The 15,484-nt window shown below is 30.3% G+C and overlaps 2 protein-coding genes across 8 annotated transcripts; one reads left to right on the top strand and one right to left on the bottom strand.

The window, feature by feature from the left end:
- Positions 1 to 329: 329 nt before the first annotated feature.
- Positions 330 to 14,126, bottom strand: Dare (NADPH:adrenodoxin oxidoreductase, mitochondrial). 7 transcript variants are annotated; one of them, XM_074244001.1, is made up of 6 exons: positions 13,758 to 14,116; positions 11,954 to 12,080; positions 2,386 to 2,604; positions 2,103 to 2,318; positions 1,152 to 1,208; positions 330 to 1,073 (listed from the first exon to the last, which is right to left on the bottom strand). In XM_074244001.1, exons 2-6 carry the CDS (start codon positions 12,065 to 12,067, stop codon positions 375 to 377), a joined length of 1,305 nt encoding a protein of 434 aa, XP_074100102.1. In that variant the 5' UTR covers positions 12,068 to 12,080; positions 13,758 to 14,116; the 3' UTR covers positions 330 to 374. The 7 variants fall into 7 exon arrangements, with proteins under 7 accessions (XP_074100102.1, XP_074100098.1, XP_074100100.1 ...); XM_074243997.1 differs by having other exon boundaries at positions 330 to 1,208; positions 13,758 to 13,806; positions 13,915 to 14,113; XM_074243999.1 differs by having other exon boundaries at positions 330 to 1,208; positions 13,758 to 13,801; positions 13,915 to 14,113.
- On the top strand, positions 3,123 to 3,975 carry LOC141528122 (uncharacterized). The gene is made up of 2 exons (XM_074244011.1): positions 3,123 to 3,275; positions 3,382 to 3,975. The coding sequence occupies exon 2, from the start codon at positions 3,418 to 3,420 to the stop codon at positions 3,958 to 3,960; it is 543 nt and encodes a 180-aa protein (XP_074100112.1). The 5' UTR covers positions 3,123 to 3,275; positions 3,382 to 3,417; the 3' UTR covers positions 3,961 to 3,975.
- Positions 14,127 to 15,484: the final 1,358 nt, after the last annotated feature.

Here is a 15,484-nt window from a genome sequence, read left to right as displayed (position 1 = left end):
TGCGTGATATCAATAGCAAAGCAACAAATAATTGAATATTTATTAAAATAAAAAATTATTCGTTCTGAGTCTGCGGAATAAAAATATTCATTCTAAATTATTCGAGGACAGAAAGACTATATTGTAAACGATGGCAACTTACAAAACCTTTGTTTTCCGACACATTAGTTACATAAGTTTCTCAATATATTGAAAATATGTCGACGATTCATTATTAATATACTGCAAACAATGAACCTACCGTCGTTATAAATTATATCATTCCGGGATATTTTTCTTTCATGGAGTTGATGGATGTAAAAATAAACAAAACTATATACGACTTCAAATATTTTTGAGAATTTCTTTTATTTAAAAATTTTTTTTAACTTAGTTCAACTAAATGCAACTTTTAACATTTCGGCAACATCAACGATTTTTTCTCGAGGTTTACCTAATAATTTTCCGCGATCACGTTCAGCTTTGTCAATTTTTTCCCAATTTTCAAACGTAACAATAGGTATATTTTTTTTTTCTAAGACTTTAATCAGTCCTTTCGTACCAGCTTTATGATCACTTACATTGAGTTCTTGTTTCATAGAATTTCCAGTTTGGAATGCGTTCGTCATGGTTGAGAGAATAACTCCTGTTGGTCCTGTAGCAACCCATCCGGTCGCATAAAGGTTATTTTGAACTTTACCATGAGAATTAATCACACGCCCCCTGCATAGATCAAAAGGTATACTCTCATCAATCTGTACAGATTTAGATCCAATACTTCTAAAAACTAAACTACATGATATTTCTTCTTCGTCGCATGTGGGTATTGCATCTGCAGTAAGAAAATCGAGGCCAACAACATCGTTTATACTAAATACAACTTTTTCAACAGAGTCTCTTCCAGTTATTTCTTTTGGGCTCCTGTAAAAAATTGGTGCGAATAGTTTTTTATTGTTGATTTTATTATCATCAAAAGTTGCGGGAGATAAATTATTAAGCATAAGTTCCATCAATCGCTTTTTCGGGCGTGGCAATTGAGGAAGATATTCTTTAATTTTTTCAAAATCAGTCGATCTCCATATAGTTGTACAGTTCTGCAATTTTAAAATTTCACGTAATTCAGCAGTAGTAAAAGCAGCTTGCAAGGGTCCTCTTCTACCAACTAACCATACTTTTTTAACTTCACTTTGGGATAATTCTTCTAATGCATACGATGTTATATCTGTTTTCTGAAAGATATAATTAATTAATATTATATTTCAATATCTGCAGTATTAAATTTATTTAAAAGTAGATAAATCTGCTTCCCTCTTCGTTATAAAACTGTCGCTATTGATAGAAACTATGTAGTTTAATTACATTTTAAAATGAAAGATATATTTATAAGGTCTAATAAGATCTAAAAAATTTGTGCACCTACCAAAAATGTCAATCTTTTTTTTTCCAACTAAATGGATCATTATATACCAAATTCACGATTGTGTCGTTTAAAACATACAATATTTAACATGAGTTTAATAGAAGAATGTAACTTTCAAAACTATGATTCCGTATGAAACGATTCACATATATATGTTCTTATTTTTTTTTTTTTTTTTTTTAATTTACATTTTGATTTAGTCAAGAACTATTTTTTGTAATTATTTGGAAATAGAGTCCATAATATTTTAACTCATAAGAATGATATTAAACATTTTTTTAGCAATCATATGTTTTTTTCAAAGTTCATAAAAAAAAACAATGAAAAAATTTTTCAATGACAATTTTTAGATTCAAATGAACTTGAAAATTTTATGAGTAAAAAAATTGACATTTAAAGAAATCTATTTTCAAATCTTTGTTTTTATGCATAGAATACAAAAGAAAAAGAAAGAAAAATCATTATTTTCGGTCGACATAAAATTTTTTCTACCATTAAAAGCTTTAAGACTAATTAAAAAATTCATTTTTGATTAATTTAATAATTAGAATATCTATTTATCTATATTTTATTGTTAAAAATGAAGTGTACCCTACTTCCAAAATTAGCTGCCTTTTAGATTTTGAAAACTAGAGGTCGGTCAATCTATTTTCAATCAGCTAAAGATAATTTTTAATAAATAAGCTTTAAAAATATTATGTACTTTTAAATCATCAATAGAAGTTAATAAAATTCGAGCGATGTCTAATGCAACATTTCCTTGCCCAATTATCACAGCTTCTTCCACGTTCAAATTGATTTTCAGGTCTTTATCGGATGGTACTCCGTTGTACCATCCTACAAAATTTCGCCCAGAAATAACATTACCTAATTGTTCACCAACGATCCCAAGTAATTTATCTTGATCAGAGCCATATGCCTGGAAATGATATGTTTTCAATTTCAATAATAACAAAATAATTATTTCTACTTGCGTTAATAATTACCAACAAAACAACATGATAATTGTCTTTTAATTCTTCCAATGATATATCCTGGCCTACATTGATGTTTCCCATAAACCTGACTCGAGAATTTTTTGCAATTTTTTCAAAAGTGTTGATGACATTTTTTACTTCAGGATGATCAGGGGCAACACCAAAACGAACGAGACCATACGGCACCGGTAAGCGTTCCAATATATCAATATGTACATTTTCAGATAACTAAAATAATTTTAATGAATGATGCAAAAATCAGGATACTTAAACTGCTCTAAGCGAATTATTGAAGGATACTCAACTCATTTTGAAATTCGTTAGAATTTTTCTTTTGACGTCAAATATTGCATCAAAAACATAAATTAAAAATAACATTAATTGGGTATTTGCATGATTTTGATATTCATAAACTTTTGATATTTTTACATTCTATATAATTTTTTAAAATTTTTGGAAAAAAAATTTTTCGATTTTGTTCTTAAAAATTTTAATAATTTAATAAATAAAAAAAAGCAGATATTTAAATGAATAAGTAGCTCCATCTCGTGTATGTGACGTCATAGTGCTTATTTCATTTGAAATTTTAAGCGCCAATCTCTTGTAAACATGTGGCAGGTGTAAACAATTGTTGTGTTAATTGTGATTGATTAAAAAAAGATCTGGTTGTGTTGTTTATAATAAAATAAAATTATTTAATTGCTCGAAATGTCGTCAAAAATGAGTTTTATTGGTGTATAGTTCCAACGTGTAGAAATACTGGTAAATCGACACTAGAAAAAATTTTTATAAATGTTCCATTAAATTCTGTTAAACGGAAAAATTGGTTAGATGCATGTGGAAATAAAACTCATTATTCATCATCAACTCGGCTTTATTGTTGTGAAGATCATTTTGACGTAAGTATTTATTAAAAATTTATTTTAATGTTTACATAAAATCATAACCTAAATTTGTGATTTTCGTCTCATTGCATGAATTGATGTTGAATTTTATTCATTTTAGCTCAAAGTGGATTTAGAAAATTGGCTGGAATGGACAATGGTTGGTGGTAACAAACGTATGAGGAATAATGTTATACCTCATAAATTTATTGAGCAATCAAAATCATTAAACATGGGTGATGGAAGTAGAGAGAATCCTCAAGCTCCTTCAATGAAAGTTGATAAAGTAGGTACTGAAGCAATGGATCTAAATATTGCCAAGTTACGGCTGGATCAAAACTTAGGAGGTATAATGGACGATTTACATTCTGACCTATCAAATTTCAATACACCAGAAGATTTTCAAAAGAATAAATCCAATGTTTGTGACGATCCCCCTGCCACTGGAGGTCAAAAACTCCATGTTGGTGTCCAAGTAAAAATAAGGAGTTCATACAGAAGTGTAAAAGTTCAATGTAAACCTGTGACTAAAGATCGTTCATCATCTCCAATTGAGCAGTTGGTTGATGATATAAATGCGCATAATTTTATTTCTCAACCAGCTAATAATGATCAATTATTGAATCCTTCACCTAATACTACGAATTTATCTTCTAACACAACGGCTAGTTCATTCCCTACTTCATCAGATAATTTTTAACATCAAATGGAAGTACAGAAAATGAGTGGAAAAATGCATTTCAACAAGAAGAATTTTAGAAGCGTAATTTAAAGCAAACATTTGAAAGAATTCGGCTGTCACCTCGTAAATACATCGGGATTCCAAGTGATTGCATGGATATTATCGATATTTTACGTATGGCTAATTTAAGTGACATTGATATATTTATTACGTTAAAAAAAATAAGATAGAATGAGAGTTTTGCGATTTTAGCTGATGATTTTGGAATGTCCACTTCTAATATAAGTCGTATCTTTACTAAGACTTTGCCAGTCATGGCAGAATATCTAAAAGACATTATTATATGGCATTCATCAGCAAGAATTAAACTTCAGTTGCCAATAAGTTTCCGAAGCCGTTATGCAGCAGTAGAATCAATCATTGATTGTTTAGAAATTGAAATTGAAAAGTCAACAGATCCTGTTAAACAATCATTAACCTGGTCGGAATATAAAAAATGCAATACGGTCAAATACACTACTGGAAAAAATTAAGGGATCAAAAAAAAATTCCAAATTTTTCGGTAGTTTTCAACAGGCCGTAACTTTGAGAGAAATGGTCGTACAGGAAATAAAAAAAAAGGAAATTGTAGCTCCAAGTGTCTAGTTTTTGGATTAGAACTTCAAAATTTTGTAGCCTCCGCGGTTTCTGAGTAATCGTAGAAAAACCAGCAACAAAAAAATTCTCAAAATTTTTTTAGTTTTTTTTTTGACTGTCCATTGTTTTTTCGAAAAAAAATTTTTTCTTTCCGTCACATGAATTTGAAAATGCAACAAAAAAAGGGCTTTTAGTGCTTTTTTGGAAAATCAAGCGCTGGATCGAAAATATTGAGGAAACCACTAATGTTAAGTGTGCCTTTTACAGTTCAATATGTCCACAAAAACCCTACAAAGAATCAAATTAATCCAGCCAGCCGTTTTTTTGTTTCACTTGATCGAATTTTTGAAAAAATTAAAGTATCACGTTTTTTGCTCTGAAAAGCTCATAATTTTTAAAAATGAGAAAAAAAAATGGTTTTTTCGAGCTTTTTCCACATTTTTGTTCCAGAAAGTGCTTAAATTGAAAAAAAAAAAAAAATTTTTTTTGAAATTTTTTCTTTTGAAAAGTTTAAGAAAACAATTACCGCCGGCATTAGCGTTATCCAAAGCGTACCACGTGGAGGTCGCGCGGTCGGATTTACGCTTCTCTGTGTGTGTGTGTGTGTGTGTGTGTGTGTGTGTGTGTGTGTGTGTGTGTGTGTGTGTGTGTGTGTGTGTGTGTGTGTGTGTGTGTGTGTGTGTGTGTGTGTGTGTGTGTGTGTGTGTGTGTGTAAGGTATTTCAGGAGAATTGAGACCCGGTGGCTCGTCAGTTCCACCGTATTTAATGACTCCAAACTCATTCTCTGAAGGTTTTTGTTGGTTCAATACCGGGTATTACCACCCCTGTTTTCAATAACGGCTCTCAAACGTTCAGCCATGTTTATGCAGACGGTAATTTAAGGCTGCGGAATGGTATTCCAAATGTGCTGAAGCGCGCGCTCCAAAGCAGCTAAGTTCTGCAAATTTGGATACTCTCTGCGCAACCGACGGCCCATTATGTCCCAAACGTGCTCTATGGGGTTGAGATCTGGACTCATTGCTGGGTGTCGCAACAATGTGATGTCATGCCGCTCAAAGAAGCGCCGGGTAATGTTGGCTGTGTGTGGACGTGCATTATCTTGCATCAATATGAACGACCTCAGATGTTGTCGTCTGCGCAGAACAATGGGCCTTAAAATTTGGTCGATGTAACGTCTAGCTGTCAAATTTTCGCGTACAATTACCAAAGGTGTTCTCCAATTTCGTGAAACGCCGCCCCACACCATAACTGATCCACCGCCGTAGGCAACGACTGGACGCACAAAGTTCTAGCGAAAACGTTCTCCACGACGGCGCCAAACGAGAGGACGTCGATCGTTGCCATACAGATTAAAACGAGACTCATCAGTGAATAAAACATTTGTCCATTCCCTCAAGTTCCAATTTCGATGATCGTAAGCATACGCTAAACGAGCTCGACGATGTCTTGCTGTCAACAGGGGTACACGATTAGGATGTCGTGCGTGTAACCCAGTTTCACGAAGACGGTTGATGATTGTTCGAGAGCAAATGTTTCGCACTTGATGCCGTCGTCGCTGTTGCTGTTGTTGTTGCTGTTGTCTGCGATTGGGGAAGTTTCGAGCGACAATATTCGCATTGACGAAAGGTTGTCGTCGAACTTCTCTAACGATTGTTCGATCATCGCGGGCATTAGTGACTCGATGGCGACCTTGTCCGGGGCGACGATGATATTGATTCGTCTCTTGGTATCTGGTATAAGCTCGAGATACGACAGATTGACTTACACCCATCCGGATAGCAACTGCATGTTGAGTGTAACCTTCGTCGATAAGAGTCACTAACCGAGCGACTTCCACCTCCGATAAATGTCGTCTAACCATGATTAAGAATCAAAAGTCAGAAATTTACAATTTTGACCAAAAATTAAAAAAATTTTTTTAGCGCAGAGGGATTAGTTTTGAAAAAACTGTTGAATGAAGCGATTTGCTAAGGATTCACAAAAAGAAAAGAAAAAAAAAACTCCGAAAAGCGTATGAAAAAAATCGAAATTCGATTGGGGGTATTAACTTTTTTTATTAATTTAATTAAAAGGAGATCAGTAGAATCAAGGAATGCAGCGGTGGAAAGGTGATAAAAATCATTGGGCGATGGTTTTTTGAGTTTCCTTAACTTGTTAAAAAAAAAATTTTTCCAAAAAAAATTTTTTTTTTTAATTTTTTTCGAAAAAATTTTTTTTTTTGAAAATTTTTTTTTTTTTGAATTTTTTTTTTTTTGAAAATTTAAGCACTTTTGGAACGAAAATGTGGAAAAAGCTCGAAAAAACCATTTTTTTTCTCATTTTTAAAAATTATGAGCTTTTCAGAGCAAAAAACGTGATACTTTAATTTTTTCAAAAATTCGATCAAGTGAAACAAAAAAACGGCTGGCTGGATTAATTTGATTCTTTGTAGGGTTTTTGTGGATATATTGAACTGTAAAAGGCACACTTAACATTAGTGGTTTCCTCAATATTTTCGATCCAGCGATTTTCCAAAAAAGCACTAAAAGCCCTTTTTTTGTTGCATTTTCAAATTCATGTGACGGAAAGAAAAAATTTTTTTTCGAAAAAACAATGGACAGTCGTTAAGGGGAATTCATTCAAGTTCTTGAAACCCACCTTTAACTTTCTGTGCGATCATTGGTTGCTGAGATATCGATAATCAAAGACAAAAAGATCCTTTTCCATTTGAAGACCGATATCTCAGCGAGGAGTGGACGTATCAGGGTGTTTAAAAGAAGAAATTAAAGCTAAATGAACAAAGTATCCGATCCTTATGGTGGTTACGCTAAAAAATTTTTCCACGCCCGTAGACCAAAAAAAAAAAAACTAAAAAAATTTTGAGAATTTTTTTGTTGCTGGTTTTTCTACGATTACTCAGAAACCGCGGAGGCTACAAAATTTTGAAGTTCTAATCCAAAAACTAGACACTTGGAGCTACAATTTCCTTTTTTTTTATTTCCTGTACGACCATTTCTCTCAAAGTTACGGCCTGTTGAAAACTACCGAAAAATTTGGAATTTTTTTTTGATCCCTTAATTTTTTCCAGTAGTGTATTTAATTTCTTGTACACCTGATGGCATAGTTAATTTTATTTCACCTGGATTCGGTGGTAGAACATCGGATGCTGAAATAGTTCCTCAATCGGGATATTTGGATTGTTTAAAACCAGGCGCTGCTATACTGGCTGATAGAGGCTTCAAACACATAGAAAATTTTGTAGTTGAAAAAAAATGTACGTTAATTAGACCACCAGTAGTAAGTTCTGAGAAGCAACCAAGTCATGATGAAGTGTTAGCAACAAAACGAATCGCGAGTCTCCGTATTCACATTGAAAGATTAATAAGAAGAATACGAGAATTTGAAATTTGCGAACCTCATTCATGTGTAAATATTAAACTTATTCCATAGATGGATAATATAATGACAATCGCCGCAGCTTTAACTAATCTACAAGGACCATTGATAAAAAAAACATAAGTTTTAAAAGTTGTTGTTCAATAAAAATGTAATATTTATATTAAGAATTCAATTTTTGTATTTTTTTTTATTAAATAATTTAATTTATTTCAATGAGCTAAATAAACGCTTGAAAATACAATTTTTCTAAAATTTACTTAGGTCTTTTAGTAATTTTTCAACTACTTGTGAATCATAATCGATAATAATAGATTTGAATTGCCGTGTTTCTTCAAAAGTTGGGTCTGCTACGATAAACATTGCTTTTTTTCTTCCTGTGAACAGCATTTGCATCTGCATTTGAATAAAATATTTCATTGCAATTTTATTGTAATTGTCAGTGTCAATATAAGTGCGAAAGCTTTTTTGAGACGTCGGGCATTTAATTTCTACCACGAATTCGTCATCTATTGCATCTGGAGAAGCTCCTAAGTACGGGTGATTTTGGGATAAGAATAAACCACACTTTTGGAATTTACGCTTCAACTTCTGCTCAACTTGTTGTAAAACTGTAGCTTCCAGCTCTTTACCTCGTTCCATAGCTTTTGTATTGCGTAGTTTTTGACCTCCAACTAGCAACTCTACTAACGTTCCATTAGGTGTATTACAGCGGGATGCTTCATAAGCTTTCGACGCTGTTATTCGTCCATACCGCAATGAAAACCAAAGATCACAATCTGCTTGGTTTTGAGTTTCCTTTTCTAAATTATCACACAAGTCAGGAGACATTCGATTTGCACTAAATTGTATAAAATTATCGCATAATGTTCCTCCTAAATTAATAAAGTCCACTAATAAATTGTGTATTGAGAGGCTTTTTCAGTATTCTCAGAGTTGAAATACTTCAAGATTTGGCTCTGTACGTTTTTTTGTTTTGTTCTATTGACAAATTCTTGCAAAGTATTGAAAGACTTAGGTACAGCAGTAATATTTGTCTCAGAATCAAAATCTGTCACTCGAATGAATTTGATTGCTGACCCAACTTGAGATAAAACTGATTTACGCCAGTAACATTCAACATTAGTTGGAGATGGTTCTTCCGATCGTCTGTGTAGTCACATTAAAAACGCGATTGAGTGTTTACATCCATCTAAAAAAGGTATAACAAGAAGTGATTATTGGTTATAATATTATCAAAATATTTATTTTAGCATATTATATAACGTGTGTATTAGATATGAATGTTTATGCAGGAAATTATGAAACAAACAATAACCGCAATGATTTTATTACTTGAATATTGTTAAATTATTTTATTTACCTGACGATGCGGCGCAATCATGACACTGAGTCAATAAAATTTCTTCATCAACAATATTTATAACTACAGTCACTCTATATGATTTATTATGTACTCTGTGTTCAGGACAAATAAGACACTTAAGAGTACATTCAGGTCCCTGAAGCTTAATTTGTACATATTCAATGGCTGCATCTTCATATGACTTTCTCCCAGATCTATAATTCAAAATATTAAAATAAATATTATTTATGTAACAGCTAATGAATACTTTATGAACTTGTTGATAAAAAAGCACCGATTTATTTATAACTAATATCTAAATAAACAGCTGTATTAAAATATACGAACATGCTAGCTTTTGCTCCTTTCATTTCTGCTGATACAAAATCAGAGTTTGTAGCGAGATAAGTTGCAACCATGAATGCATCAACTCGCAGTAAATTATCAGACCGTGCTTCACTAAAACCAGGATCCACTTTTCGCCGAGGCATTTTTATTAATTCGTTGATAATCACAAACTACACTGTTGAACTGATGCTTCTCAAAAGTCTTAGTATAACAACATTGACATATTCATAACCTCCAAACACATTCACTTTAAATTTAAAAAAACATTTCACAAAAATTTATTTCACTTTTAATTATTTTCAACAAAATCTAGCATTAAAAATAGGATGTATAAAACTTAAAATTGAAAAAAACTTAACTTTAAGTTTTTTAGCAATGTAAAATATTATACATGACTTAAATGCTCATTCAAATATACGCGCTACAAACAGCACAATGACGTCACACCAATCACATCACGTGACTTTTATGTAATTTAGGACCACTTTTATTTATTAAATTATTAAAATTTTTAAGAACAAAATCGAAAAATTTTTCTTCCAAAAATTTTAAAAAATTATACAGAATGTAAAAATATCAAAAGCTTATGAATATCAAAATCATGCAAATACCCAATTGATAAAGTACAGAAAACTAATAAAACGTGATCTTGATTGCAGTTTTGATGTTACATATTGCTATAGTTATTTTTAGGTTTGCTCAATTTTTATAATAAAATTATTATAGATCGAAGAATTCAATAATCCACCGAAAGCAGTTTTGTTGTTCATGTAAGGCTATTTTATATTTTTGCAATATATTCTGGAAGCTTCAGATCTTTATATCAAATGATTTCTAAGAAAACAAAAAAAAAAGGCTAAGTGATATAAATGAATAAATTTCTTAGATGAACATGAATTTAATGAATAATCTTATTTGTTTAAGGGTGTAGTCTAATTGGTCATTTTCGACAATTCGACTTCTTTTTTTACATTTTTCGAATGTATATGTGTCTAAGAATTCCCGGGGATGTGTTCCCTGTTTTGAGCCAAGGATCGCAGATTGAATTTTAGTAAGATTTCTTGATATGAAACTTAATACGCGTTTTAACCCGATTGATTGAATTCTACGACACGTTATTCGAAGGGTTTATCAAAATTTAGATCTGATTAGATTTGAGAGTTAATCCATCGAGCCATTCCGAAGAAATTAAAAAAAAAAAAACCAAAAAAAAAAAATTCAAATTTTTATATTTTTTAAAAATAACTTTAAAGTGTCCGAAAAAAATCATTATCAAACCATGTATATATTTTTTATGCTTCAAAAACTGCGTCGAATGCTTTATTTTAAATGAAAATCGAATGACGCATCGAATGACGCATTCAAAAGTTTTAGCTTAAAAATTAACAAAATTTTTTCTTTAGTATTTTTTTAAGATATCTTCAGTTCTCTCAAACGATCAATGGAAACCTGTACATTTTTTTTGTGCTTTGAAAAATGCGTCAAATGATTTTTCAAAAAACAAAATCGAACGACGCATTCAAAAGTTGTAGATTAATAAAAACTGTGCTTTGAGCTTGAAAAGCTCAAATATTAACCGACAAACACATTTAAAGGTACTTCAAATTTAAACTTAGCGGGAAGTTCTAGGCAGTCAACTGATTTTCAGATTTTTTTCTTACAAATAACAACAAAAAAAAATAAAACTATTTAAAAAATATTTTTGGTTTTTGTTACATTAAATTAACAACAATTGTTCAAAATGAATAATAGTCTAACAATTATTAGCTAATAATTATTAACAAATGTTCAAAATCAATAATAGTCTATTTTATAGCCATTGGCATACCAAATTATGGCGTTCCGTTTGAGTGCGATTTTTTTATAAAGAAACTGAAAAAAATTTTTATTTTTGTAATTTAAGACTTCATTTATCATCTCCAATAACTTTTATAAACACATCTTTGATAACAAGCTCACGAGAATTTCCAAAAACAGCCTATGTTTTTAGCTGACGAACGAGACCACACCCTTAAATCAACTAAATAAATCACACTTACACATAAATTGTAAAAAAATTGTTTATCTATCAAAAGCAATTAACTCTGCAGCTTTTCAAAAAGTATATTCTTCAAAAGATCAATACTCAAGATTTTTTCACTACAATCTACTGTCTTTTTAACAATTTTTTTCAATTATTAGTTATTTTGAATTTATACTAATACTTTTTTACCATCAATAGATACTTAAAATTAATAATTAGTTATTCAAATAGAATCACTACACAAATTGACCTAAATATTTTAGTTAATAAGCTTGTTGAATACCTTGAGTAATTGTTGACAAGCATAAAAGCCAGCTGGACCAGAACCAATGATGCATACTCGAGGAATAGGTTCTTTAACTAAGTTACTTAACTTTCTTATTGATCTGAAGAACATAACGAAAATTTATCTGTGAAGCATAGGTATGAGTCTTAGATTAGTTCGGGAACTATTTACATTGACATATAAAATTAATTTAACATTACATTAAAAAAAAATTAGGAAAACGGTAGACCCAAAAAGCCATCCCTACAACTTCCCACTGATTCCATCATGCTCAAGCGCTCAAAATTGTACTTATTACGTTTTTGAATTCCTCGAGCTCAAAAGTCTGATACTTAGACGTTTCATACAACAATATTTTCAACCGATTTTCACACGGTTGGCGGCGATCGACGCAGTTTTTTAAGCCTCATAAAAATTTTTAAGTTTAAATTGATCAAACTAAGGATTTTGAAGTAATTCCGAAAAAATCACTTTTCTTCGATTTTCATTCGACAACGATAACTCACAAACGAATCAACCGATTTCGACCGGGCTGGCGGCGATTAACGTGGTTTTTCGATGTTGAGAGCTGATAAGATTTTGGAATCGATTCAATTTTCTTAGCAGGAAGTTAAAAATTGCTTCAACTTGACGTGTCGAGAGTAATGCACAACCGCAACCGCTTCGCAATCTGTCTTTTAAACTGACCATTTTCAGATGTACATAGCTATGGACGAAGATATAAAATCAAAAACATTTTAATGTATGATTATCTACTTAGATGTAGTAAAAGATTTTGTCTCAGCTGTTTTTTATATGATTACAAGATTTCAACAGATTATGAGATCACAAAATGTATCAAAATTTCTATTTTTACTTTTGAGCTTACATGGACAAAATGATAAATAGATTTTTAAGTTGTACTAATGGTAATCAGCAGGGCCAACTATTTTTTCGTTTTTTCATCTTTTGAACACAGAGAATCTCTGCATTTTCAAAGTTTATAAGTTATAATATTGATTTAAATTTCATATTGATTTTTTTAAAACGGTCATGTAATGTTATTACTATTGAGTCCTTATTCTTTCCAAATTAAATAAAATGACTTACTTTCAAATTATGTTTATGTGCTAAAATAATTTTAATTATAATAATTTCCAATAAAAAAATGTGTTTACAGTTTAAATGTTTTACTATTAGTATTAGCATAGCATATGAAGAAATGAATATTAATCTATTTAATTTTTTTTTTTTTTTTTTTTTAAAGATTATGGTACGCACAGATTAAGAATAAATTTTGAATCACAGTTATAATTATTATTAAAATTTTAATATATGTATAGTTTCAATAAGTATCTTTATTAAACTTAAATAGGACGATATCTCGAAAATATGTGTAAACATAAAATTAATGAAGTAGTGGTATTTGAATTTTCGAGCTCATTTTTCTGTGCGTTCATGTGTTCATATACGACTAACAATAACAATTGTTACCACACACTCATAAGTTAGTAGATACCACGATATATGTAAGCCCCTATTTCAACGTTTCAACAGTATATTTCTTCACTAGAAAAAGTTTATTATTTTCAAGAGATAAAATGTAATAAATTACGACATTCTTCATTATAATAAAATCAAATTAAAGATAAGTGAGGTTAGGAAGTCGCATCGTTCGAGAATAAATACTCGGTAGATCGAGCACGTTTTCTCCGCGCACTTTTTTGAAAATCTGTATATTTGATTTTATTCAAGACTACCTCTGAAGAAAACTCACGAGATAAAGATTAATTACACTAAATTATTAAAATGATGAACTTACACAAACGATTTGCAAAAGCTTTTATATCCACAGTCCAATAGCTGCTGTACTGATAAATTGTTGATAAATTAAAAATACCTTACTTTCTCAATTTTATCGAAATGGAAAAAAAAAATTAGAGCTTATAGGTACATAGTTAGAGATTGAACAAACTTACAAAGCTTCAATATCAATTTTTTACTTCTAAATAGGTTGACCAACAGTCATCAAAAATAAGTAAAATTAGTGACGGTATATTTTGTACTTTTAATCTTGTGAATAAGTAATAAGTTGATGTTAGGTTAAGCCACGTGAATTTGAATAATTCGAAGGAATTATTGAATTATTGAATCCCATAAAGTCTCGCCGTTGTATCATTTTTTATAAACCACTGAAAAAATCAAAATAAAAAAAAACTCCCGAATTTGAGAGAGATTTCACTATTGTGATGCCTTTATACGTATCTAGCAGGTGACACTACTGCCAACGAAGCGCGAATTTAAATGTAATTCATATTATTTTAAATATTTTATTAATTTATAATTTAAATAGTGAAAAGTGTCTTTAAGTTTTATGTGGTAGAATATTTATTATATATACAATCTATTTTGTTTCGAATAAACATGATGGTAACTAATAAAATCTGATAACTCGATTTTTGAAATACCAATAATTTGGCGGGGTAAACCAATAACTTCCCGATTTTCGAAAATTTTAGCGAGAATTTAATGAAAATCAAATTAGTTAGGAATTATGAATAATATTTTGCATCACATTTATAAGAAATTCATCAAAATCCGAAAAATGTATTTAAAAAATTTTAAACTAGTTTTCACGAAGGTATGATTAATAATGGAAAAAGCAAAATTTTTTTAAATTCTTATCTCATAACAAATAGAACTACAAATTTGAAGAAAACCATGGAAATCTTTTTACATGTTTTTTATTAGCTTCATATGTATGTTTTTATGTTTGCATGTTTGTAACTGACTCCGTTCGATTTGATTTTGACCCACTAATTAGAATCGTTAGGATTAAATGATTTTTTCACGCATCCTTTGCGTGTGAGCGAGAGAGATAAGGCAAGCACGTGGTCTTGCGCATGGGTATCTTTCTGTATTTGAGCTCTCGATTCGGCACAATAGTCAAGGCAATAGTCATGATTACAGTTATTAATGATAATCACGGAATTAATAGTAGATTAAAATAAATAATAGTTTTAAAAAACTAAAAACACACACTTTTATAAATAAACCAAACTAAAAAGTAGAAAATAAACAATAGTTTAAAAAAACTAAAAAGCACTCTTTATACAGAAAATCGTGGGGAGCTTTTTGAGATTTTATCGAAATGATAATCCTTTTAATCATAACTGTAAATAAAATATTTATAACTATTGACACCATGCACCCCACGTTTTTTATTAAATAAAGTATATTTTTTTCTTATTTACACTATTATTAATTTATATTTATTAAAAAATTTTACACTATTTTTAATTTAATTTTATTTTCTATTTTTTCGATTAAATATTTATCATTTAAATCTAAAAACATTCATTTAAATCATTAGAGTAATCTACGTGAATTTTAATCCATTTTTCCAGAGCATTAATTTATCGGTTTTTTTTTCAAGTTACAATTTAAAAAAATGTATGTGTCAAGAATGATTGAAAAAATTCGAATAACAGTATTTACTTATCTTGACTTTGACAGCTCTTTGAAGAAAAACAAGCACAATTTTTTTCT

The sequence above is a fragment of the Cotesia typhae genome, unplaced genomic scaffold (assembly GCF_013202065.1).
Source record: "Cotesia typhae breed Kobodo isofemale line unplaced genomic scaffold, CoteBio_Ctyphae contig_42, whole genome shotgun sequence".
In the NCBI taxonomy this organism is placed as follows: domain Eukaryota; kingdom Metazoa; phylum Arthropoda; class Insecta; order Hymenoptera; family Braconidae; genus Cotesia; species Cotesia typhae.
This window is presented reverse-complemented; position numbering and strand designations above follow the sequence as displayed.